The sequence below is a fragment of the Physcomitrium patens genome, chromosome 21 (genome assembly GCF_059467195.1).
Source record: "Physcomitrium patens ecotype Gransden chromosome 21, ASM5946719v1, whole genome shotgun sequence".
NCBI lineage: Eukaryota > Viridiplantae > Streptophyta > Bryopsida > Funariales > Funariaceae > Physcomitrium > Physcomitrium patens.
This window is the reverse complement of record NC_143430.1, coordinates 7,214,023-7,240,006: the sequence shown is the minus strand read 5'-3', so window position 1 is coordinate 7,240,006 and position 25,984 is coordinate 7,214,023. Positions and strand designations below refer to the sequence as shown.

Below are 25,984 nucleotides of genomic sequence, written 5' to 3'. Positions count from 1 at the left end.
CCAAAATGATTACAATCACAACATATTTCTTGATAGCATTTATGAAGTAAAAATATGCTAACCATGTGCTTTGTGAAAATAAACAAATATGTAGTTGTCAAAGAAGACAAGTGTTGGCTATGGGTTTTCAATTGCCACAACTAAAATGGAAAATTTATTACTCTGGGATTTTTATAAGGAAGATTATCTTATTAGAATAAATCTACAAAAAAAAAAAAAAAAAAAAAAAAAAAAACCAAAACTTGAAGAAACAAAAATAATTCACAAATTTTGTATTGTAAAAATTCTTGTCACTTTCTTCTAAGCATATTTACCTCCAAGCTGTTTATTTATAAACTATTTTTTAATTATTTAAGTCAAATAAGACAATGCATTAAAATCAAAAAATACAGTAGTATAAAATTGAGAAAATAGCATTATCATTCAAATTTAAGTGGTTTTCAAAGTATGAAAAACAAAATATATATATATATATATATATATATATATATATTAATTTTCAAGTAATTTACTATGGAAAATCAAATTTAAGCTATTCAATTATATTAGTTTGTATAAGAACATAACATATAGAACACTATTCTGAATTATGTTTTGTGCATTAGTATAAAATTATGTTTAATCGATTGGTAAATAAAAAAAGAATACTACAACAAGCATATTTGTAATCAAGTAATTCTGCTTCAATGGAAAGATGTTGGAGATACATATGCTAATATCCTCATTTTATTTTATTTTATTTATTTTTACTTATTTTTTGACTATTCATTTTTCCTGACCTTTCACTACCATGTTCATGGTTGTTGTCAGCACCAACAAGATCCATATTTTTAGCTACCTTTGAATGTTTGAGATTTTGAATGCTGTGCACAGGGGATCAACTTCCCCTGCATACATTGAGAACTGGCATTGCACCAGTACTCTTCCGTACAGACCCTACATGTGGAATTTCCATAACCTTCAATAAAACTGCATACACATTATCATTATGGACTTGAAATCCACAGAATAGAGACAGAATCTTGATTTGCAATTTCTATTGAATTTGGAAGTCTCAATCATGTTGATATGTACATTTCAAGTGTGTTTACTAAGGGATTTCTCCACAACACAACAGAAGTAAAGATAACATGCACGTTAAAATACTTCTAGAGATAATAAAAAAGTGGAAAAACCAAAACATTTCAAACTAGCATCAGTCCCGAACACAAGGAACACTAATGGCCATGATACAGATATAAGACACGTAGCTAATCAAGCCCCCCAAAGTAGAAGCGAGATTCCAGTGGGAATGCGCTGTCAATGTCAGTCATTTAAATTGCACAGAATTGGAAATATTATGTGCACATCATGATAAAAGTAAAACCAAGATTGCTTGAAAACCATGTGACAAGGACAATAGTGACACATTTTAGCGCACATGCTACCCATTAACACATTGCAACTGGGAATGCAATTTCATTTTGAAGGAATTCATCGTTTGGATAACACAGAAAAGCAGCTGAGCGAATAACCAAATCGTTTTTCAAGTTTATAAGCGGTTGATATCTCCACCACACCACTCATTCCTTCTCAAGACAGCGTGGGTCCTCCGTGTCAGAGGTTCATCTCATGACGAAGAATTTCGATGGAAAATGAGGGTGGATGTAGAGTAAAGATATAACGAAAAAAAGACTCCAGCATAACACACGGAAAAGAAGAGATTTACAAGTTGCAAAGCTGGAAATCCAGGCGCACATCAAAGAAGGTCCCATCCACAACCTTCACCTGCACCCTCTTGAATAAATAAATGAAGGTATCATCTACAAAGTTAAAAGCTAAGCAATCAACTCAATCTCTGTCCAAGTATACGACGGCAGGAGGCCACTTGCCTTCTTCATGCTGAAGAACGACGCTAGGAGTCCCCTGAGCTGGGGGTGTCATCTGCGGAGGAGCCTGCCTAGGCCCGCCCAAGTCCATCCGCATCCCAGGCTTCAAACTTTGCAATCCGTGAGGCCAAGATCGTTCACCTACATCTGCGTCTGCTTTCTTAAGGAACTGGTACTCATGAACTTCGTTGCTAGGTTCACTAGGTGGAGTAGAAGAGGGTCGCCTAGTCTCAACATCACATTCAATATCGGAATCTATCTCTCTATCGTAGTATTCATTGAAGTCTTCGAGGCCATCATCGGACTGACCATCCACTCCATCTTTGGCTCCCTCCCCAGCAGGCTCTGCTCCCTCTACCTCATCTGCTTTTTTCTTACGACCTGCCGTCTTTCGTAGAGGTTGATCGAACAGGGCGTTACGCATGTCTACACAGAGAATCTCAATCTCTCGCAATGCCTTCCGAACCCGAAGCCCAGCCGATTTGTTTCCTCCATAAGCTTGAATAGCATCCCCTTCGTTCTCGTTTACTGTTGCACAAATCTGTATTGGCCAAATGCAGTCAGATGGAGACGCATACTCTCGATGCAAATATGACCAGACAAAATCATAAACTTTACTCCATCACCCCAACTGAGCCTCTCAACTCGATTATTGCAATGTTTGAGCATTTCTTAAACAACACAATAACCAGGTGCCGCTTGATTCGCAGAGTTGCACCAATTTCTTGGGGGAATGCAATTGAGTCTATCCGAGAAAAGAATTGTAGAGCTAGAAACTCTGCCAATGAGATAGCTAAAGAATTCCACCACGATTTGAGAGACATAAAACTGCCACCACTGATACAAGTCCCAAAGAAAGATCATTGAGCAACGCAGAAGTGAACTACTCAACAAGAAGCTGCACACCTGATTATATATTTGAGCAACTTTCAGGCGGCCCTCTTCATTGTCGTAAGCATTTGCAGCAAGTTCCTCAGGAGCTGAAGCCAAAGAAAGGTTGATGTCAGTAACTGAATCGTTCACGTTCAAGATTCTTATTTTCCGATCCACAATCGCGCAAGTATACGTTGCATACACGTCGATATACGACCTTTGAATTGCGATATTACACATCCTCTACATTTAACCAGATCCACCGAGGGCCCAGTGTATCATGTGAAAAGATCGAAACCTAGATCGAAACAATGTCGAATATGACGATAGTATTGTATTAAATTACACAAGATATCATGCCCCCAAAAGTAAGCAATTACTCACAAATTATCACAGGATGTCGAGGTGGAGGATGGCCGCGTTCCTGCACAGGAGGTCGCATTTGTTGCATCGAGTGATAATGCGGTTGCTGCTGAATTCCCATCCCCACACTACTATTCATTGTTTGTGGCGACTGATAACCTCTAACCATTGGGTCATTCATCGTCATCTGCGGTGATTGATAACCCCTCATGCCAGGATCGTGAATCATCGTTTGTGGTACTTGATGACTTCGCACATGTGGATCATTCATCATCATCTGTGAAGATTGATGACCTCTCATGGCTTGGTCATTCGTCATCATTTGTGGGGGAGCCTCCTCAACCTGAACTACGTCTCCCCCCTGTGTATACATAATTTAATCAAATCACTTTAAAACAAATGAATAACAGGACCTTCTATTAAATTCTTGGTAGGAACTCAATACAGCTAAAGGTGAGACTGGTCGACTATTAAAACTCTTCAGATGCAGGAGACGCGTAGTGCATATATACTATCATCCAAAACCATAAAAAATATGTTAAACAAACAGTGGATAATGTACACAGTAAAACATACCGTGCAATGGTATTCTGCATTCAGGACCTTCTCCAAGACCAAAACCCTTCTCTTTACAAAGTCCACCATCCGCTTCTGCAGATAAGCTTCTCTCTCTTCTCTGTCAGCCTCAGCCGGCAATCCAGATGGTCCTTCGTCTTCCGCAGGAACAGGCGCTTCGCCTTGACATGCAACCAGACAGTTCAATTTTAGACCACAATCGCATTCGGGACTAAACAAAGTTGGAGATACAGTAAGTAACTCTTTCTGACTTATATTCTAGGTTCCCAAAAGGATATAAGCAAAGCTAATCACATGTGAAAGGGTCTTCAGGTGTGGTCACTCGAGCGGGCATTACCATTTTTGGAAGGGCCCGCAATGTCATTGACACCTCGTAGAAGCAGTTCACCGCGAATAACAGGACCCAATCCCAGCTGGGGGTCTTCTACAATCGATAGCCATCTCCCATAGCCATGCCTCCTATTAAGGAATTCCCAAAAATTAATCGCACGAGTTATTAGAAAATATTTAGCTACATATAATGAATACAGTTAGCTCTAACAAGCTGCTTTATTCCTACCCGAATGCTGGAATACGTCCTCAAAATGAACAGTCCGAACAAAACGTTTAACTACTTACGAGCATATTGCGTACAACAGCTTCCGATCATGCTCTTCCTTCCAAACTTTCGTGTTACGAAGAGAATAATAACGGTATATGTGTGACCCTGGAGAAAAAAGAGGTATTGATGGGTCTTCTGACAGAGCTTTAACCTGCAAACAGCACTGGTCAAATTTAACCGTAGGAATAATGTGCAACAACAGAAATGAAATAAATGTGCACTAACCCCAAGAGATGAGTGAATTGAACAATGTTTACGTAAAGACAATAGTAAACCTGAGAAAATAAAGAGTAGGAAAGACATCTACCTTGTCACGAATGAGGTGCAAAATCGCTAGCCGTACCAAGACATCTTGGATGCGAAGACCTTCCTTAGGGACACCATCTGCAACCCAATAATATAAGACCGTCAGGATTTTGGCATAATGCTGGATCTGCACTATATATGCATGCAGCTTTCTAATGAAGTATTACGTTCAATTGTAAAGGAACGAGAAAGCAGCAATAGGAGAAGGAACATCTTACCAGAGAAAAAAGGAGAGTCGTTTATATCTTCCGCAATGTGGCTTAGGAATAGAGTCCCATAACTGCCAACAGCAATTGGAGCAGACAGAGTCAATGTACCAAAAAAGTTAACATTAAAATAAACCCTGTGATCAAATAAGCAGTATAATATCAGAAAGAAAAATATGCGTTACAATTATTCCTTACTCCTTAATTTCCTCAGGCGTCTTGGGTTTCAGACGAGGAATAAACTCAGACCAGCTAAAATCCCCCAAGCCAAACCTGTGCATGTAGAAAGTACATTGATTTAGAATAAACTAAGCATCCATTCACTTTTGCATCTCAAATCTTGACAACATACGTCTTGAACATTAGGTCAACTCGAGAAAACCCGACGTACACAACCTGAGTTTTACACATAAGGCAGATATGACCAAGCATCTCTAGTAGATCTGAACTCAATGCTCACCTCATAAGAACGTTCACAAATATGGAGCGTTGCCTATGATTAAAGCCAAGGATCCTAAGTTCTCGGCCTTCTCCCTCAATCAACGGCGGTGGCTCGCCTGTCATACGCTCTATACATCATACCAACGGTTGTAAGACGTAGAAGCAAACTCAAAATAAAATAAAATAAAAAAATAAAAATAAAAATAAAAATAAAATCCACAAATCTTTAATAAGACACTGGCTAAGTACTAAGAAAAAGCTTAAACCTGCGAAGGTCTATCAAAAGATTTCTCTTCATGTCAATATTCAACTCGCCAACAAACCAAACCACCATGACTTCGTTAAATCGTCTAAGTTGGCAGTCTCAGCGTTTTAGCAAACTCTAATCGTAGATGATTACAATGCATAGTATTCAATAAGACTCCTGCGTGTACCTTTGACTCTCTTTCTTGACGAGGGCAGCTTTTTACTACCCGAGACTTCGCCAGGTTCTCCAAAAGAACCGGGAGAGTCTGCGTCCGTAGTAGGTGCCCACTCAGGTTCTTGCCCATCATCGGAATTCACCTCAACCATTCCTGCTAGATCATCTTCTTGAGAATATAGCCCAGGCTTCACCTATACAAAATTAAATCATTGGAATGATAAGTGATGACTCAATAATGCAGATCTCCATTCCCAGATATTCACCACCAACAACATTAGCTCTCAATTGTTCTATCTGGAACTTCCAGACTGACAGGCCAGTCTCGTATCCCCGAAGATTTCCACCGTGAAATAGATTGATACATTCCATAAGGGAACGTCCAGGGGGACACCAAGGAACAAGTATTGCCACGCGTGATACCTTTCACCGCTCCACTATATGCACACTTTCGGAAGATTGAATTAGCGCTAGACAGCACATCGAAAACACTTGAGGGATAAGGCAAATTTGGTCATCGCAAGTAATGAAACAAGAAGCGTAAAGGAGAATGAGTAAGATAACTACCTGTCTACGACTTCGCTTGCCTTTCCCAAGTTCTTCAAATTCCTCTACTTGCTGCTCGACAACTCGGTCCTTCAAAAGGTTATCCCAAAACTGTGCTCGTCCTTGTCCCTCCATTTCTGCTTCCAGCTTGGCACGGGCCTCTTTCTCAGCCTCTTCAGCGGCAGCTGCTGCAGCATCTTCTTCATTTATATAATCAAAATTTGCTACCTGCCGCAGACACAACAGTCCAACAAAATAATTTAATGTGTGAAAATATGAAGTCTGACAGACAAGATTACAGGTGTGCGAGCAAGTTCAACGACATATAACGTTAATTACAATCAATTACAATTGTCTTAAGCCAGAAGTTACAATAATGAAAAATAAAAATACCTTAAAAGCTTTCAACAAGTCACTGTCTTCTTCATCATCTGCTTTCTCTTCCTCGTCATTAACTTGGGCTCGATCCAAAAGCCTGCAGATGTTCACCAGTTAACAGGATCATGCATGATCAAGCGTGTCAATTCAGCTTGCCAGATGCACACTCGCAAATTCAGGCCACACCATTGCAATTTCAATACCTCATAAAAAAAACAAATATTTTAATAGAAACCTTTCGAGCATGAGAACTTGACGTACTTCTCTAATACAGCGTGAACAAGGTTCTCTTCACTAGATACTGACAAGACGACAAACAAATCACTCTAATAGAAATCACTGAGTACCAATACTTGAGGAACCGTACAGGCAAAATATAAAATAATAAGACAATGAAGGCAAATTAGAATTAAAAGAGAATTACTAAACAGAAGATATCAGCAACCTCCCAGAGGACAGACCTATCAATAGCAGAATCGTCGTAGTGAATTTGACGAGTTTTCCCATCTTCGTCCTTCTCGCTGAACAACTCCATTGCACCATACCGCAAAATATCATCCAATTCCTCCTGAAGAACGTATTACAATGACCACTCTAAAATCAATAGCAAAGCATGAGTTGAGGGTTCACACATTAAACATCTCACCATGATCTAGATGGGTTGACATTCAAAGTCTGGAAGTCATGCTACCGGATGCACACTTACAAGTGCCATGATACACGTCTTATCAGGTTTAACATGTAATATGGTCAAGCAGCATCAAAATCAAAAATACTGTGATCAACACGATGTGTACCTGATTTATATTTTCCTTCTTCATGCGACCCACAACCAAGTGCTCTAAGACCATTTTTTTCTTTGTCATCTGCATCATTCTTTCCTCAATTGTTCCACGAGTAACAAGACGAAAAATCATCACCTGCTCAGAAGTGTGAATTATAGATGAGCTCCAATCAGTGTGCAGCAATTATTCTGTGCTTCTGAGAGTGCTATGAAGACCATGGTTGAATTTAACTACTAACTACACGTAATAAACCTAATAAATCACCCTAACTAGAAAAATAAGAACTTCTGAGCCTTTCCATTGGACCTACAAGAAAAATAGTGAACGAAGAGCATCCCACCCGAAAAAAATAATCACACAGTGACCTGCATTAGTCTATTCTCTACTCCATCAACTCAAACTTCAATGCAGGAGTTATGGATAAGAAGAGAGTTCTATAAGTATGGTATTGTGCAAAATGAAACGAGTTTGAGATTGAAATTTTAAATCGTTACATACAACTGAGGACACAAGTATTTCACCTTGTTCTGTTGACCAAGTCGATGAGCACGAGCCATAGCTTGAAGATCTGCATGTGGATTCCAATCACTGACACAGAAGGCATCACTCTTAGCACACGGGGTTACATTAATCTGTTTAAGTTCCTCAAAAACTCTGAACAGGTATACATTACGCTATATCAAGGAACGAAAAAAAACATAGAATCATCACGAGTGCATACTGGGTAGCCTAATTTCAAGAATCACATACCCTTTAATAGTTTATCATAGCAGTAATAAAAACATAAAAGCTCGAATCCTCTAGAACTCGCATCTTACAAGACTTAATGACATTGATAGGCAGCTCAAGCTCTTCAGAGGTTTGATAAAAACACACGTGATGAACGAAGCACTAGGATCCGTAAAAACTTTTAGAACCAGAAACTGCTAACTAATGTTACCTATCATATATGATAACGGTGTCTGCTGTAGCCAAGTTGATACCCAAACCTCCAGCTCGAGTTGACAACAAGAAGCAAAACTTGGTAGAGTTGGGTGAATTGTAACGATCGATTCGAATTTGGCGTTCAGACCCACTGATTTTACCATCTATTCGCTCATAACCCCATTTCTGCATCACGGAATTCAGAATAAGAACATTTTTTCCTCTGGTGAATTAGAGGTTTCCTGACAACATATGCCATTAATGACGACACATTAGCTTCAACATCAACAAAAGGTGCATAACCGTTATGTACCTTCAAATGCAGCCAATCTTCCAGAATATCAAGCATGCGCGTGAACTGAGAATAAATAAGTACTCGGTGGCCTTGAGAGTGTAATTTTGTCATCATCTTATCCAGCAGTAATAGTTTGCCCGAATTTTCTAACAACTGCCTGCCTACCACAGAGCCAGTACTCTCTGTTAATACGCACTTCACAGTTGAGAAAAAATTGAAGGTAAACAAGGAGACTTCGAAATCCGGGAAAGTAAAATATGATAACGCTGCGGACAAGAACAGGTCTCCAGAGAACTTCGATTTCTTCAGTAAATTCCTTTGAATTGGCCCCAACCAAAAATCAGAAACATCCCAGCAGGCTCACTAACTTGAGAAAACCAAAGCCCACCTGTTAGCTTCAGCCTGATTTCTCACAGTGGGCTCAACCCCCTCCAACAAATAAGGATGCCCACATAACTTGCGCAGTTCCATAACCACATTTGTAAGCGAAACCTACACACGGAAACGATATTAAACAATGAACACTCTTGACCTAAGAAAGTTCTTCTTGGAGAGTAACTTGGGGGTTTCAAAATAGGCAGATGAGTGGTAGTGGCAGCACAAAATGCAAGCTTTTGAACAAGAAGGAATAGCACATGAACAACTAAGAGAGACTAAGGTGAGCGGCAATTATGAAAGAACAAGTGAGCTTCCTAAAAACGAAGGAGAGCTCATAAGAAATTAGAAATAATAAAAATAATAATAATAAGAAGAAGAAGAAGAAGAAGAAGAAGAAGAAGAATTTAAAATTTAAAAATAGAACAGACAACAAGTTCTTAGCAAGCATTCCATCCAGCTGAGCAGATCCCAACAGCTACAAGTTGGCAATTTAACGACAATCCATCCCCTTGAAAAGATCAGCGTAGAGAGGTCAGGATTTCTTTCTAAACCTGAGGACCGCCCTGCTTGGCCAATATCTGGTAATTTTTTGTCAAGATTGCCTTATAGAACTCCTTCTGAAGGCTGCTCAGTTCTACTCGCAAAATAAGCTCCTTCTTTGGTGGCATCTCCTTCAAAACATCCTTCTTCACTCCTGAAACAAGAAAATTAGCCACAACTAATCAGATCGACCTGCATCTGTAAATAGGGTACACACAAGATCTAATATCCTCAGATCTTGCAACTACAGTGTCTTCAGTGCCTCTGCAAGCATAGATTGTGTACAACTTGATAGCAGCAGTTCTCTTACTGCGTAATAAATGAGGTGCCAACATTTTGTGCAGCCGTCCAACTTGCTCCTCCTGATTAATGTCTTGGAATTCTTGCTGAAACTCCTCTAAGCTATTAAACTACAAGAACACATAGCAACACGGAGTGCAAATCAGCCAAGGCAATAGAGATACCTTCGGAAGCATGTTCATGTGAAACACATTAGTGCTTGGGATAACGAGGAAGTAGCGTCAGACTAACCTTGCCTGCATCGAGAAAATGCATCAGCATAAAGAGCTCATCCAGGTTGTTCTGCAGCACACCACAAGTATGTATGTCAGGAATAGAACCACAAGAAAATTGCTTGCCTAACAACTGTTTCATATGGGACACTTGAAGTAAAGAAGGCTAACAAAAAAAACAAACCTGTAAAGGTGTTCCTGTAAGGAGGACTCGATGTCGCGTGGAGAAAGTTGTGAGAGTTTGGAAGAGTTTAGAATCCTTGTTTTTCAAACGATGCCCCTCGTCCACAATCTAAAAGTGGCAAAATACAAAAAACTGGTAAGTAGCAATCTTTTCAAAGATTAAGATTGCATATTAAAACTCGTTTTATGCTTCAAAAAGACCTTGAAAACTACTTAATTCCAACGGAAAAAGAAAAGAAGGTGACCGTACCAAACACTCCCACTTGAGAGCTTTAAGAATCGTAGTGTCAAGATTTATCATCTCATACGAAGTCAGCAATACGTCAAACTTCACTCTATCCTGCTTGCTCTCCCCTGCCATCTTTTTCTTTCCTTTGTCTTTTGATTTCTTTGAACTCTTTTGAGGGAAAAAAAACTCATACTGACGAAGAATGGCCCGTGCTTGAGAGGACCCAACATACATGACCTGAATGTGCACGATATAAAAGGTGAGAAACAGGACTTTGTCTAACACGTAGACAAAAACCCAAAACAGTAAGAGAGAGTACTGAAAACCATCTTACATATTCTTTTTTGGCGAGCAGCACAGAAGTGCATTGGTCTAAAAAATTGAAGATCAAATAGACACAAAAAGTACACAAATTGGAGGGACAAAAAAAATTAATTAAAACATAAATAAGTACATTAAGAAGTAAAATGTCTGAAAAAGTAAGAGAATGTAAGATACCGAAGGAATAATGCAAAGGCACAAGAGCATACCACGTTCATTTGAGGACACCAAGTGGCAAATTCTCGCTCCCAGTTTCGTAAGGTTGAGAGTGGAGCCACAACTAAATGGGGGAGACCCACATTTTCTTCTATTAGAGACCCCAAAAGTGAGATACTTTGAATCGTTTTTCCTGTAGAAAATGGAATACTTAACCCACATTTCAAAACCGGAAATAGTACGACTGAAATAAAGTGTGAGGATATCACGTTCACAAGCTTTCTAGGAGCGGCTACTTGTACAACTCTAAGATTATACTATGTCCGCAACAAGAAAGTGGCGAGGAAACTGAAGCTGAAATAAAAGTGAAATATTCTCATACCCAGGCCCATCTCATCGGCTAATATAACATGCTTGTTCTGCTCCCATGCAAACCGCAAAAAGTTCAGGCCCTCGAGCTGATAAGGATGCAGTGAACCTGTCCAGGAGAAATTCCATCCCATCCTTTAATTTCCAACCCACAAATTGAATACACCAATATTCTGCCTCATCCAGTCCACTTATTTGTAGAGAAAATTTGTTCATTCAATATTATTATTAACTCTGGCGAAGGTCCAAAAACTAAAAGTTCAGTTAACACTTTCACTCCCATTAGAGTTGACGTTTGACTGCATAAACAAAACCATTGGCACTACCAAATCAGGACGTATAAGCACCAATTTAATATGAGTTATCTAAAGAAAAATTCTCGATTGAATATTCAATAGAGACGGCAGTGCGAAGGTAGAAACAAAAAATGACTCAGTTAAATATTAAATACCTCCAACCAAAAACTTGGGGGTCTTTTTAAAGGGTTTGAAGTCCTTTCTTCGCCGCTTAAGATCTTTGTTGTCAAGGGCTGAACCTTTTCGCTTTTTCAATGCTTGACGACTCATTATCTCCTTGAATTTATCTACCTCTGCTTGAAAAGCTAAGACGTCCTCTTCAACTTCCCATGTGGCCTCATCATAACCAAGTTCCTTCCATTTGACCAAGTATTCAGTGATATCACCATTGTGCCTACAGCAGAAACACATGAAATTACACCAGTTACATGAGTCTCTAGTGAAGATTAACTAGTATGCCGTAAAAAAGACCAGCGAGGTCCAAACAGTGAGCGAAATCGTAAAATCGAACAAACATGTAAAAATTCTGTGTTCAAAAAGATGAATCCAACGCATTCTGCACAAAAATTTGCACATGCATCCTCAGTGCCTAACACTAAATACAACTTTGCTGAAAAACCAAAAGGAAAAAGTGCCAAACCTCATGTCAAGAACTCGGTCAACAGTTGTCCACTCAGGTCTAATCGGCATGCGATCCTCGTCGGGTGTGTTCCAATTTTTAGATCCATCGAGCATCTTATGGAAATGATTCAGTTTCATTCGAAGGCCCGCAAAAGTCTTCATACCCCTCTCTAGGTCTTCTGCAGTAACCCTGTTACGTGCCAATCAAAGAAATTATCAGAAACCTGTACACGTGACCAAGTACACTCTCACAGGAAGGACTCCTACGGTCATGGAATGAAGCCACACACCAAAACAACTGAACGAACATGTGATTTTTTAAGTTAAAAAATTAAAAATTACCAAAGCAACTTGACAAAGCAATCTAAAGCAAATGGTGTACGACTAATGACGAAGACAGTGTTATACCATGAGCAGTGCAGATAAGACCTTGACTTCCACTTGACCAAATATTGCTTTACCAACTTTGGTGGTTGGTCTTCTGAAACTTTTTCTTCGGCATTATGAGCTATTCTACCGGGAACTTTCATTGGTCTCATCTGGGTATCGATGAACTTCTCCACGTCACCAAGTGGGTCTGCCTGTATAATTCATCATTCAGAAACCAACAAAGAGTATTTGAAGATCGTGTTAATACTCACAACAGAAGCACCAAAACAGAATAAGATTAAGGTTTCCAAAGCGGCCATGCGCAAAAATTAGCAACATAACTTCCCACATTCATGCTAAAGATGACTAAGTAAAGTTAGAAGCTTCACTTCAAAGCAAGGGAAAGTGAAGCAAGAAATACGTCGATGCTGGACAAGTATACACGTCTACGCACAAAAACAAATAAATAATAAAATAAAATAAAAGCCGCTCTACACAGTAGGAGAAAGTATTAGAACTTACACATTTGGGACAACTCCATTTGCCACGTGGCACAACCTTCATGGGCGGATCCAAACAACCAAGATGAAAGACTGCTGTACATGTATCACAACATAATAAATCCCCTCCCAGATGGCAAATACTGCAGAAGTCTTCACTCTGCGATTCAACAATTGCATATCATTACTAACCAACGAAGACATAAAAGAGATAAGGAAAGAAAAGGAAAAAAAAAAAAAAAAAAAAAAAAAAACGCACTACATGAATGCAAGATACAAACGGCGATACTACATTCCAACAAGAAACTGGTGTGTAATGCAAAACAAGGTCAACCTATCAGTCTTGCGAGGCTCAGGATATTGTGATTTCGAGACCAAATGAGGCCACGGGAAGCCCGAGAAGAACTATTCCAAAATGTTGTAACCAGTTCTAATGTCTTCAGGTCAAGCCTGTTAGTGAACGCTTCGAGGACGGCAGACGGCCTATGCCACTATTACGAGTTAATGTTTATTAAAATCTCAAAATAGATTTAAAGCAAAATTTGGAACAAATAGAGCCTACTACACACCCTTCAATCCATCGTGCACCGATGATTACAAATTAAAACGCCAGGCCCTCCTAGTTTAAGAGGTTCTCAGAATTACAAAATGACAATATTGATCTCACAATATCCACAACTCTTACTTGGAACCACAGTCGAAAGGACACAAGAGTGATGCATTAATAATCAGAACTATGACGGATGAGAGCGCATTAATCGGACCTCGATAACAGTCCTGTAGTCCGTAAAGGTCATACCTGTTCCATTTTAAGGACCTCTTTCTCTTCATCTTCCTCTTCTTCAAACTCATCTGCTTCCTCTTCCCATTCATCTCCTTCCATACCTTCCTCCTCTTCCACATATATGGGTTTCCTATTAGTACGCTGCCTCAACCTCTCCGTAACAAGGCTGTACTCCTGTGGTCCTCACAACAAAATCCAGTACCGTGAGATCTAAGGAAATGTAGAAGAAAGGGTCAAATACATCTACACTCAATCGACAACTTTAGAAAACTCACAACACGAAGCTACTCTGACCAACAAATCGAAGTTAAGTCAATTCGGGCAGAATATTTAACGGCAGCTCATGATATCAATACTCCACGACAGTCAATATCACAACACAGCGAGTGACAATTAACGCAAGCTCACATACCTCGTCTCCATTCCCACCCTCGTTCACGGAATGGTCCATAAAGTCCTCTTTAGTCATGCTGATGAATGTCCTCTTCCCTTCTCAGATTAGAGCAATTCTGATGGGACAGGGCCTCAGACCAACGGAAACCCTTACATTCACAACAGCCACGATGCACGTCTTGAATGGTTGCAACGCTGATGTCGCTGTAATATAACAACATCGATAGTTGAACCCGACTATAAATCTAACTTTGGATCCTCGAAAAAAATAAATCAAAATAGGATGTCCTTGATGCTTAAAGCACACACTCGTAAACCACGAGGGTGTGAAGTGTATCCAGCGAGATTACACTATGCCATCCAAGTGGACTCAAACCATGCACCACGGAATTTAAATTGATTCGCTTCGAAAACACTAAGCTTCTAAAAGTAGACAGTTTGTAAACCGTGATGAATGGGAGTGACCAAAATTCTTCAAGAGTCGCCGATAAGAACGTGCCATGTGTTAGGGCATTGAATTAGGACGAGGCTAAGGAAGTGGACCAAGACCCACACTGCATTCTAGGAGCGTAAGGGATGCTGCCGCGATCTCTTTGCACCTGAGGAAACACACATTCCGACAGCAAAAAGTTTAAAATGCTAGTGAGACAGGTTTTAGAGAATTTAGCATTACATAGCACGTCTAACGTGTAAGAATATGAAGTGTTGATTCGAAATCCAACGCCGCTTCTTATATTGCAGTATAAAACCTAAAGTTAAGAAAAACACTCAGCACGAAGGACATATTCAAGAATACAACTGAGCATAAGAAAACCAACGAACTCCATTGGCATCATCGCAGCAGCACTCTACCTAAAATCTCCCTTCAGTTCATTGGGTGCAACTCTCTGTGCGTAAGACTTACCGATCAGGTGCTTCATGAAAATTTTAAGTGCTTGACATCGCTCGCACTGTGAAGTAAAACCTCAAGCCATAATCGGTCCCAAAAACCTAGAGACAGAATGGAGAAAACTAATTAAACCCATCTTTCTGGCATTGTTATACAATTGCACTGCAGCACCTCATCGCACACGTGCACACGTCCTCCCAACTCCATTCGATTAAAACATATCGTAAATCGGCTCGAAATCAGCCACCTTCTACTTCCTTTTTCTCAACATAGCGAACCGTTTAATTCTCAGAAAAAAATCATGCTGTATTTCCAAATGTCCCCGAAAAACCAACAACCAAAAGTACCCTTTCACATTATAGCTACACGAGAAGCGAACTACACCACTCAATCTTGTTTCCTCCAGATTCACTAAAAACCAACACTTACCTCATTATTAAAAGTATTCAGATGAACAACATTGGAAAATAATAATAATAATAATAATAAACGAGACTAAGAGTGTATCCAACGCAATCCATCACAACATCAGCAACCACCGCCGGAGCACATCACGAGACTTCGAAATGGAAAATGTGACAACACCCACAAAAATGAAGAAGACAAAAAAACACAAAGGACCCAAGTGAAGAAACTAACGAAGCACCACACACTACACGGCAAACAACGCAAAACCCTACCTACGCGAGTACTGCCTACAAGCTGCGCAAGCAAGACACGCCACGAAGGGAGGGAAAGAGCCCAGCAAGCAGCAGCAGCAGCAGCAACACCAGAGGTAGTGAGGAGAAGTGGAGGGGGAAGGAAAGGCTCAACAAGGGCAGGAAGAGAAAGGAAGCAAGGAAGGAAGGAAGAGGAGCAGCATCAGCAAGTGGAGCCAGCAGCAGCAGGGCGGAGGAGGAAGAGGAATAGGTAGAAAAGGAGGAGGCTCTGATAATCTCACAGGGATTGTGTTATTGTACAGCAAAAACATGGATGATGATGATGCTGATGCTGCTAATACCACACACAAGAAGAAGTAGAAGTAGAAATGGCCCAGCAGCAGAATAAGAGAAGACAAGAGAAGTGAAGAATAGAGAAAACAGAGAGAAGAGAAAATAGAGGAGTGAGAAGAGGGGGATTCTTCTTCTTCTTCTTCTTCTTCACATTTCACTAATTAATTATGTATTCATTATAATTACTATTATTATCACTCTTCTTATTCAAAGAAGCAGGAGCAGCAGCAGGAGGAGGCTTTTCTTTCTTACTGCAATATGAGCAGCACCTGTGTACAATCCCCCCCCCCCCACTTACATTAGCAAAACCCAGCGTCTCATGGCGACTGGTAAGAGTCTCATATATACATATATATATAGTTACATTATTATATAGAGATATCTGCACATATTATATCATCGACGACGCTGGCCTCCCTGCGTCATTGCCTTCCTGCCTGACTGCCTGACTGCCGCTGTCTGCCGCCCGGGTGCGGCCGCGGCCTACCCCCCACCCTGGCGGTGCATGCCGCCGCCCCTGCCGTGGCGCGGCACCAGCGTCCATCGCGCCTCACTTTGCGAATTGTATACTACTAGTCGTATGTTGTATTGTAGTCATATATGTACTGTATTGGTGTGTGTTAATGCTCCGTGTACTCTTCTGACACTTTGAGATTCCGCGTTTTCCTCATCATTACTAACCACAATGTTTTGGTTTGTATGATGGACGATGGAATACACAACAAGATGCAAATTTTAATTTTTGTATCTTTTAATTAAAACCACTCCTTTTTATTTAAAGTATGTTATGTAATGGATTTTTGTTAACTCGTTTCTAAAAATTCCGAAAATGCATATTAATGAGAAAAGAATGGCATAAATTCAAACATACATACATCATAAGTAAAACTTAAGGTATTATAATGTTTTTGATACAAGTTCAAAACATCATCCAACATTGTTATAGTTGATTATTACACTCATATAAATATAAATTTACAATTTCATGCAAACTTATATTCTTATATATTTTTGATTCCAATAGAATGTTATATTTTAAGTTTTAGATTTCTTCATACGAGCTATTCATTTAGAAAAACCTAAATGCAAATGAATTTATTAAATAGAATTGAAAATCGTTTTCTTTAATGGCAACAGTGATAGTAATACAAGAAATAAATGTTGGATTGAAAGTAATTTCTTTGCAAAAATCAGTTGAATCTTTTATATGTAACTGTTGGAATGGCCAATTTACACAACAACAACAACATTAATAGTTGGCATGGTAATCCATCACCATCATCATCATCAACATCAAGCCAAGAACTATGTGTTCGAGCACCTCTATTAAGAGTGGTACAATATTCTTCCATTTTCTCAAAAAAATCTGTAAAAGCTATTATATAATTAAACATATTAAAAAAAAAAACAAAACAAAACAAAACACAAAAATATGAATATAAATTTAAGTAACTCGGCTTTCTTTTCTTATATATATATATATATATATACAGATGTTTATATAACAGTTACATGTAATAAAATGACAATATTTTCCAGGGAGCAGGTTTATCAAATTTGGGCAACACTTGTTTTTTGAATTCTGTGTTGCAATGTTTAACTTACACTCCTCCATTGGCTGCTTATTTGGAAACTGGGCAACACACTACTATTTGTAAGTTAAATAGCTCTTCTATTTTCTTCTGACCTATTAAGAAGATAAATAATAATAATAATAATAATAACAAAAATAACACAAATACACAAGTGATTCTAAAATAAATTATGCAATTGTAATTTACCAACCATTATCATGTATATTTTCTTTTGTACCTGTATGTTGAAAAAATATAGTTTGGAATCTACACCTAAGCAGACCCTAAAATCCAAATCAATGCTTGTTCTCTGTGCTACATAATAAATCTCTTAATAGAAGCTCAAAGCCATTAGTAAAATCACATCAATCCCACACATTGTTTGCATTTGCAATCTACAATCACCAATCAAATTCTCTAATCAAAACCCTAAAACTGAAACATTTCAAACTTTGGAAAAGAGAAAATTGACAACATTGATGATGGATGTGATGACAATCAAGGCCAAGAGGGAGGATTTTGTGCAATGTGTGCATTGCAAGAGCACATTAGACAAGCATTGGCATCACCAGGAGGTGTAATATCACCAACATACATTGTGAAGAACTTGAGATGTATTCAGTCTCACACACCCACCACCCCCCTCTCTCTCTCCCCACCACTCTTTCACATTCTTTGCAGTCACTCAATTCTTAATTTCATTATCAAAAAAGAAAGTATGTTCAAGTACATGTGTAAAAGTGTGATTTTGGGTGTAGATTGTGACATGCAGGCAAATGCAATGCAAGTCCCTATAATTTTCTTTTTTCTTTTTTGTCATTCTTCATGTGGTTGAACGAGAGAATGTGTGTGTTTTGGGGGCTCAATTGGGCAGGTATCTCAAAGAGCTTTCGGCCATGGAGGCAAGAAGACGCCCATGAGTACATGCGCTACTTAATTGAGTCATTAGACAACTCATGCACAAGTGCAGGAAGAGGAGAAAGAGGAGTAAGAGGAGCAGGAGCACAAAGCTCATCATCGTCATCATCCTCTTCGCCGCAACACCCCAGCCTCATCCAGCAAATGTTCGGCGGCCAATTACGGAGCCAAGTAAACAAGCTCTGCAACTGTAACTGCAACATCGGGTTCACTAGCGTGTGTGCTTGGGTGCATGTGGGGTTTGCAGGGTTCTGAATGGGGGAGGGGGTACATGGTGCGAAGTGCATGCGCAGGTGAAGTGCACGGTGTGTTCAACATGCTCCAACACATATGATCCGCTGCTGGACCTGAGCCTGGAGATTGTGAGGGCAGACTCCCTCACCAAGGCCTTGAATCGATTCACGGCGGTGGAGGCGCTGGAAGGGGACAATCAGTACCACTGCGCAACTTGCAAGCAGAAAGTGTGCGCTCTCAAGCAATTCACCATCGACAAGTCCCCCATCGTCCTCACTATCCAGTTCAAGCGCTTCAGCGCCTCTGGGAGCAGCTCCGGTGGGAAGATCGATAAGAAGATCGACTTCGGGCGCACGTTGGCCATGCGACCTTATATTAGCAATCCTGAGGTGGGTGGTCGCTCATCTCTCCCTCCCTCTCCCTTTTGCTTGCATTTCTCTCGAATGGAGAAGACGGTGGAAGGAGGGACGATGTGACTGATCAGAATCTTCTGAGTCCATGCGTTTCAGGACTCCGACGCCAATTACTCACTGTATGCGGTGCTCGTCCATGCGGGCTGGTCCACTCATTCTGGCCACTACTACTGTTTTGTGCGGACTTCCGGAGGCTTGTGGCACAACCTCGATGATAGTCGGGTATGTTCCTTCCTTCCTTCCTTCCTTCTTCTGCTTCTCATGAGATTTGACTGTAGTGGGTCGTTTTGCTTGAGTCTTGATGCACAAGGAGATGTGCCAGTGTTTCATTTTGCTATTTTTATCTTTTATTTTAAAAAAATGTTTGTTTATTTTTTTCTTTTTATGCGTATGGTTCTCTGTCAATGCATTGACAAAATTTAATGCAAACGTTGTTTGCTTGTCTAATTTTGTGCTCTCTCGCTTCAATCGTACGTGCCTGACAGATTCTTCGCATGCCTTGCTGTGTTGTAAAAGGTTGTGTTTGAGTTTCAACTTCAATTGAATCGTCTGCAATTATTGTTGATTGAGTGATATTTACAATATATATATGACGAAATGAAAAGTGTGAGCTAACTGTATTGGAATACCTTTTTTCAAAATTTACCGAACTAACGTATTCTTTGTTATTGCAACTGTTTGTGAGCAAACATCAAATTAAAGGTTTTTTATGCATTTTACATTCCATACTTGTGAACCACATTCACAAGGGGTTCAGATGCATAAAATCTTTTCAGAAACTGTTAGATCATATTTATTCACTAACAAAAAAAAATTTAAAAAAAACCATAAAAACCATAAAAAAACCATAAAAAATTTAAAATGCAGTACCTTGATTTACATTAGAATCACAAAATTACTTTTCCTTTTCATCTTACAATGGAGTCCCTCAAGAAAACATCGTCTTAACAACGTGAGGTAGAGAACGAGCCTCAAAGTTTCTGCACTTCGTGTTGCCACTGAAGAGGCGGAGGATCACGCCGCCCCCACATCGAGCGTAACGAGAAGCAACACTAAAAAGCAATACTGACAAGTTCTAGATCTGACAAGCATCATCCGTGTGGGATCGGCCGCTCGTAATAACCAAACTTGCATGCATCGGGCATCGCAGGTGAGACAAGTCAGCGAGAAAACCGTTCTAGAGCAGAAGGCCTACATTCTCTTCTACATCCGGGATCCTCCGGAGTCGGCGGCGTTGTCAGCAGATCCTCCCTCCTCCTCGTCACCGACTACGCGGAGCTGGCTCTCCGACGGCGCTAACGGCGACCCCGACCGCATTGTCGGTGGCGTCGAGGAATTCCCCAGCAGCAGCAGTTGCACTAGGCCCAGTGACTGCGGCGTCTATCGCAACAACAACAACAACAACAACAACAGTCACGCCTACTTGGATGGATCTCGTCGAGATGTCGGATGCTCCTCCGCCGGGAGGCTCTCGCTGCTGCGCCCTGCAAGCAAGCCAGCTCCGGGGTGGCGGATCTGATCCAGTGGGGAAAAAATATACTTCCCCACCACCTCCACCATCATCATCAAAAACAACAACAACAGAAATTCACAAGTGTAGAAACCCAGAGTGTGTGTACCAAGAAAGCCCATACAACCGTGAAGAATATCCTGCTCATGTGGGTCACCGAGATGAAGACTTGTCGACATGCAAAGCAGCGTAAGTCAGAGTTCCAGCATGTAGCGCATCACAGTGTTTGGATTCTCATGCACTTCTTCTTTTACAATTGGCGAAGGCGGTGGCGATGCTGATAATCCAGGCCTGTTGCTGTGCATTGTGAGCTGCTTTGTTTAGGAGTACTCGGCACATCCGGCACTGTGCGGATTGAAACAATGGGGGCCAATGGTCTTGTAATGGTGATAGTTTTTGCAATATGTTTTTTCTATCAATTGTTTCTTTGCCCCAATAAGTCGTTGTTGAAAGGTCGATTGGTGTTATCCGAAGAATGAAGTGGTGTTTGTATGTAAACAAACATTTGCTTGTGTTTGGATTTCTACTTTTCATTTCTGGCGATTCAGTGTTTCAATTGTTGTTTCTGGAGGACATGTAGAGGATTGTAAAGATCGAAGTTTAGTGATGTATGTGTAGGTGAAAATATAACACATGATTACCATGATTTTCAAAGGATGGATTACTTGAAATAAATATTGGGCTACAGTTCTTATTTGTTTTTTGTTTTCTTTTTTCTTTTTTGGTGGTTTTTCGTTGAAAACAAAACAACAATCGGTTCGATTCTTCGACTGTCAATCTTGAAGTTTTCAATCAACTGGGCTATTTGTTTTAGTGAATGCAGTGGTTTTTATTATTAGTTTATAAGTAAAAAGTAGTGACATTTAAAATTCCGTCGAAGATGAAATCAAATGAAATAGACTTAGAATGGATCGAACTTTTAAATATCATTTACAAATTAATAGATAATTTTCCTACATAACATGTCCTGTTCTGGCTACCAAGGTTCGTGTTTGTTTTTGGGTATGACAAAGATGATCATAAAATCATCAAGTTTAAACTCAAGAACAAGAATGCAAATTTAAATTAAATATATTTGACTCTAACAGATTTCGATATGTTTAAGGTATTTGGTTTCCTAAATTCAGCCTAAGAACATCTACAATAAAAGCCTTAAAACCAACTAAAAAAAGTCTTACCAATGTAAAGAACAAATTATCCACTTCATTGATTTCAACTTCCAGTTTGAAGTGCACAACCGGAGGATCCTCTTCAAGCACATGGCCAAGGAATGAAAGAAACTCAATAAGACACGAAGAAAAAAGAAAAGAAAAACTAAGGTCTTTACTGTTTCTAGTTGTGCAATATCACAATGCACGACACAACATAGTTTCCATGAAGTAGATAAGACCATTCTCAACTCTTATTTGGCGATTGAACTAGCGACGACCAGACTAAACTGCACGCACAGAAAACTATACAGCTAGTTTTTGGAAAACAAAATCACAGGCAGTGAATCAACGATATTTCAGTTGAAAAGAATAGCTCCTGTGGAAGTACTGTCTACTTTCTCCAGCAAACTAGAGGGGCTTGTAGTTACCCCTTCACCGATAGCTAATAAGCATGACCTTCCAAGAGTGCAGCCGATGATGTGTACGCTTCATGTGCCAAAGCCCTGAAACACCTTGGCGTCCTAAAAGACAGTGTAGTCTTTCTTTTACTGTACGAGCACCACATAGTCCTCATATCAATCTGCTATTCGGTAGGCTCTAATCCCTCCCCACTCAAGACCCGCTTCTCTATAACTCACTTAAATCTGACGCGGTATCATGGAATCTGGTTGTATCCCTTTGACCCTGCTGCCAACGTCTTCCAGCAAGCACTGCAAGTTCTGAAACAAGAGGACAGAATCTTATACACAAAGACCTTAGTTGCAACATGTTTAAAGTGGTCTTCGAATCATAGCAGCGATATCCTCCCGCATCACACCCCTTGCAAACGCGCTGTGAGCTAAAGGTGCCCTAGGTAGCATTGCATAATCTGAACTCCACCTTTGAGTTGCTGGGGTCCCTCTCGTCAAAGCAACCGCAATATTCTGACGAACCGGCTGCCACCATAACCCCATGGCAATCACTGGGATGGATTGAGGTCTTGTTTTAGATGAGAGCCTGCCCAACCTATCACCAAACCGGCTTCGGAGAGAATTGCCAAATTGAACGCCCAAGTAGGCAGAGTAAGGAGGATTCTGCTGGTCGCTTTTGTTGGCTGAATTTTCCTGCTTTACATCCGACTTGGCTCTGTTATTTCGAACAAGTTTTTTGGAAACAGAAGATCCTTCAGGGGTAGGTTCTGAGCCTCTAATATTGGCCTGTGGACGCATACGATCAAGGAACCGCAAGATACGATTGCCGATATTTCGTCCTACAGAGATATCTCGTCGTTGAACCTCCTTGTGCACGTTGAGAGCTACTGTAAAGACAGCCTTCGTGCGCCTGCAAACAGCACCCGACCAGAATCCTCGTCAGTGAGCTACGCAAGATTCTATTCAATTGTTGCTTAGAATTGGAACTCCAGCAATTAGCTCAAATAACAGCAAATGGAGCTATTCATTGTATGCGCCGACAAGAAAACAAACCCCGAAGTAACTCGGGTAATAGAACAGGTTGAAAACAGTAGATAATTGGAGACAGTGACAATTTAAGAAGAATATTTTAAAGGACTGCTAGAGAGGTTTCCTGATACTTTTCATGACCATACGTGAGGTCGTTGAGATTTCGTCCCACATGATCATGAATGCGATTCCCTCCTGAGTGATCTTGAAGAATACCCATGCAAATTTATCCTAGCGAATCCAATAAACATCTTCCCAGTTGCGCAGGAACATGTGATCGAGGAGATCATGTTCGACGAGAGTGATTCATCGTGTTTGGAAAGATTACAATCAGTTCAAATGGTACCCTTGAATCTAATTCCGTGTACAACTCATTGGAGCTGAAATTTCAAGCTCATTCTGTGTACAACCAAAGTTCTCGCTCAGCATCCGTATGTCAGTTAGGTTGCTCCTAATCCTTCTCCACAATTCAACATCGGCAAGTCTAAAGTGAGATTGCCTAATTTTCTAAGATCTTTTTCCTCCACATTCGACCTTTGAAAAAAAAAAAAAAAAAAAAGGGGCGAATAATAAGGGAGTTCGAGAAATAAAAATATGATGTCATGGCCCCCCTGACAGCGAGGCATAACCATTCACAACTAGGATTCGTATCAAAGCTGTTATCCACCACCTAGCTACAAGAATTGAATTCGCACTCCAAATGCAAATATCAAGACCAAAAATTAGCTAGGGAGGTCTGCTCATCAACTCTGAAGAACAGCAACAAGACTGCAATTCTCGTGACTATCAACAGCGATAGGGCGCCAAACGGGAAAAAAATCTCAAAGTGACAGCCCCAGCGCGGGATCGGGGAGACGCAAACGAAGCGAAAAAAGAGACACGGCTCTCAGCCTACCGTACCTGTAGACAAAACCGCGCAGCTTCGGGTACTTGGGAGAAATCAAGCGTCGCTGCAACCGCAACGCAAGCCGATAGGTTCTCGGCAATCCCAGCACGTAGGCAGTGGCAAGCGTGAGCTCCCACAACACCATGGCTGCGTCACACCGTCTGATTCTTTTACAAACTAAAGCCTCTTTCGAAACCGGAGAATTACGACAAAATGACGTCAATCCAACTGCGACTAGTTCGTAATATCCTTCAACGCCGAGCTCTTCCTCGGCGAGTGCGGGCACAGGAAGTGAGGACAACAAGAGTACAAGCAGGGAGAGAAGGAGAGGGTGAATGCCGGGAAACCCTAACGCGATGGATGATGAGATGCATGAAGACGGTTAATAAATCCCCGCATGCAGCTTCACCAGCTTCACCACCAGCACCAGCATCACCATTTTCCTCCTTGTCGTCATCGTCGTCGTCGTTGTTCTAGAAGCGACGACCACGACGACGCTCTTCGTTCTACGTTCGTCTCTCTTTGTTTTTCGTTCGTCGTTCTTCGTTCGACATTCGTCGCTCTTCGTCCCTTTCATCTCCTGGATCCTTTTCGTTTTTTTGACATTGACTTTAAAGTGGTTGGGGTGCTCGATGGTATTTGTTTGGAGTGAGTTAGTGGGTGTATTTATTTTATTTTATTTTGTTATCCAATTTATTTATTGGGTTCATGGAAAAAGGGTCGCATGGGGTTCGTGTTTTTAATAATTCTCATTTTTGTGTGCCTTTCTGTAAGTCCAAGTATCACAAATGAGTCACACAGAACCCTAATTTTTAAAACTCACACACACACACACACACATCTATATATATATATATATATATATTCATTAATTTGAATTTTAAATGTATCTGTATAGCACATGCTTTTTGTTTCAATGTTCATGGGAAATTACGTCCTCCAGTTTTCATAGCCATGGCGTCCTCAAATCATTGAAATTGTAAGAGAATCATATTTTGGTTATTTGTAATACTTAAAATACTTTTAATTTATACTTGCGTACAATGTCCATTTTTTTGTGTTCATTTCTAATGGATTCAGTAGAAATAACCATGTTGTCACTATATTTATCTAATGTGCTAAATTAAAAATATAATTTACAATTTCTTTATTTTAAAAAGTTGCTATCTCATTTTCCTTTTTTAAAAAAAATTAAAGTTCTAACTAATGCATTATCAATATTGTGGTTTTGAAAGATTAAAATCAAGGTACCTAAATAACTATCATTCATGTTCACTATTTATTTTTTTCATATACAAAATTAAATAGTCTTGTCTAAAGTTCTCCATTTTTTCATAAATATTAAATTCAAAATATATGTATATTAAACGAACTATATTAAAATAAAGTTTATAGCTTTAATCGTAACAAATTTATGAAAACCGATAATGTCAGAAACTCATGTGATATGACAATGTTATATCACAAAGTATTGATTTTAAACATGTTTTATTTGCTTGATATTATCAAAAGAACATAAATTATAAAACAACAAAAATCATCAGATTTCTTATCATAGCTTAAAATAAATAAATAAAAACTCATAATATCTACAAAATAATGACAATCATTTTTAACTGTTAGAAATAATAATTTTCATTTCTTGAGATCTTTTAAAAGTTAAGATTACTTCAATTTGAAATGTATATATATATATATATATAGAGAGAGAGAGAGAGAGATATATATATATATATATATACTA

At 39.8% G+C, this 25,984-nt stretch overlaps 3 protein-coding genes across 11 annotated transcripts; 1 reads left to right on the top strand and 2 right to left on the bottom strand.

The window, feature by feature from the left end:
• Nucleotides 1-1,716: 1,716 nt before the first annotated feature.
• Nucleotides 1,717-16,214, bottom strand: LOC112274218 (CHD3-type chromatin-remodeling factor PICKLE). 3 transcript variants are annotated; one of them, XM_090245918.1, is made up of 34 exons: nt 16,064-16,214; nt 15,139-15,224; nt 14,254-14,833; nt 13,857-14,015; nt 13,080-13,217; nt 12,597-12,769; nt 12,208-12,378; nt 11,723-11,961; nt 11,285-11,380; nt 10,956-11,095; nt 10,447-10,662; nt 10,198-10,305; nt 10,033-10,083; nt 9,812-9,911; nt 9,513-9,655; nt 8,972-9,075; nt 8,602-8,740; nt 8,305-8,474; nt 7,886-7,952; nt 7,377-7,499; nt 7,041-7,147; nt 6,595-6,676; nt 6,223-6,429; nt 5,669-5,849; nt 5,254-5,362; nt 4,992-5,066; nt 4,806-4,867; nt 4,589-4,665; nt 4,299-4,432; nt 4,018-4,139; nt 3,681-3,841; nt 3,126-3,465; nt 2,775-2,848; nt 1,717-2,409 (listed from the first exon to the last, which is right to left on the bottom strand). In XM_090245918.1, the coding sequence occupies exons 3-34, from the start codon at nt 14,308-14,310 to the stop codon at nt 1,831-1,833; spliced, it is 4,704 nt and encodes a 1,567-aa protein (XP_090102044.1). In that variant the 5' UTR covers nt 14,311-14,833; nt 15,139-15,224; nt 16,064-16,214; the 3' UTR covers nt 1,717-1,830. The 3 variants fall into 3 exon arrangements, with proteins under 3 accessions (XP_090102044.1, XP_024359259.1, XP_024359262.1); XM_024503491.3 differs by having other exon boundaries at nt 15,804-16,206; XM_024503494.3 differs by lacking the exons at nt 13,857-14,015; nt 14,254-14,833; nt 15,139-15,224; nt 16,064-16,214 and adding an exon at nt 13,392-13,534.
• Nucleotides 16,215-16,587: 373 nt separating this feature from the next.
• Nucleotides 16,588-21,456, top strand: LOC112274479 (ubiquitin carboxyl-terminal hydrolase 23). Of its 7 annotated transcripts, none has more exons than XM_073529990.2 (8): nt 16,588-17,009; nt 17,372-17,450; nt 17,655-17,769; nt 18,193-18,303; nt 18,564-18,778; nt 18,901-19,230; nt 19,351-19,476; nt 20,405-21,456. In XM_073529990.2, the coding sequence occupies exons 4-8, from the start codon at nt 18,216-18,218 to the stop codon at nt 20,771-20,773; spliced, it is 1,128 nt and encodes a 375-aa protein (XP_073386091.1). In that variant the 5' UTR covers nt 16,588-17,009; nt 17,372-17,450; nt 17,655-17,769; nt 18,193-18,215; the 3' UTR covers nt 20,774-21,456. The 7 variants fall into 7 exon arrangements, with proteins under 7 accessions (XP_073386091.1, XP_073386090.1, XP_073386089.1 ...); XM_073529989.2 differs by having other exon boundaries at nt 16,590-17,009; nt 17,662-17,769; XM_073529988.2 differs by having other exon boundaries at nt 16,590-17,009; nt 17,310-17,450; nt 17,662-17,769.
• A 608-nt stretch (nt 21,457-22,064) lies between these two features.
• Nucleotides 22,065-24,654, bottom strand: LOC112274480 (uncharacterized). The gene is made up of 2 exons (XM_024504030.3): nt 24,255-24,654; nt 22,065-23,235 (listed from the first exon to the last, which is right to left on the bottom strand). The coding sequence occupies exons 1-2, from the start codon at nt 24,383-24,385 to the stop codon at nt 22,686-22,688; spliced, it is 681 nt and encodes a 226-aa protein (XP_024359798.1). The 5' UTR covers nt 24,386-24,654; the 3' UTR covers nt 22,065-22,685.
• Nucleotides 24,655-25,984: the final 1,330 nt, after the last annotated feature.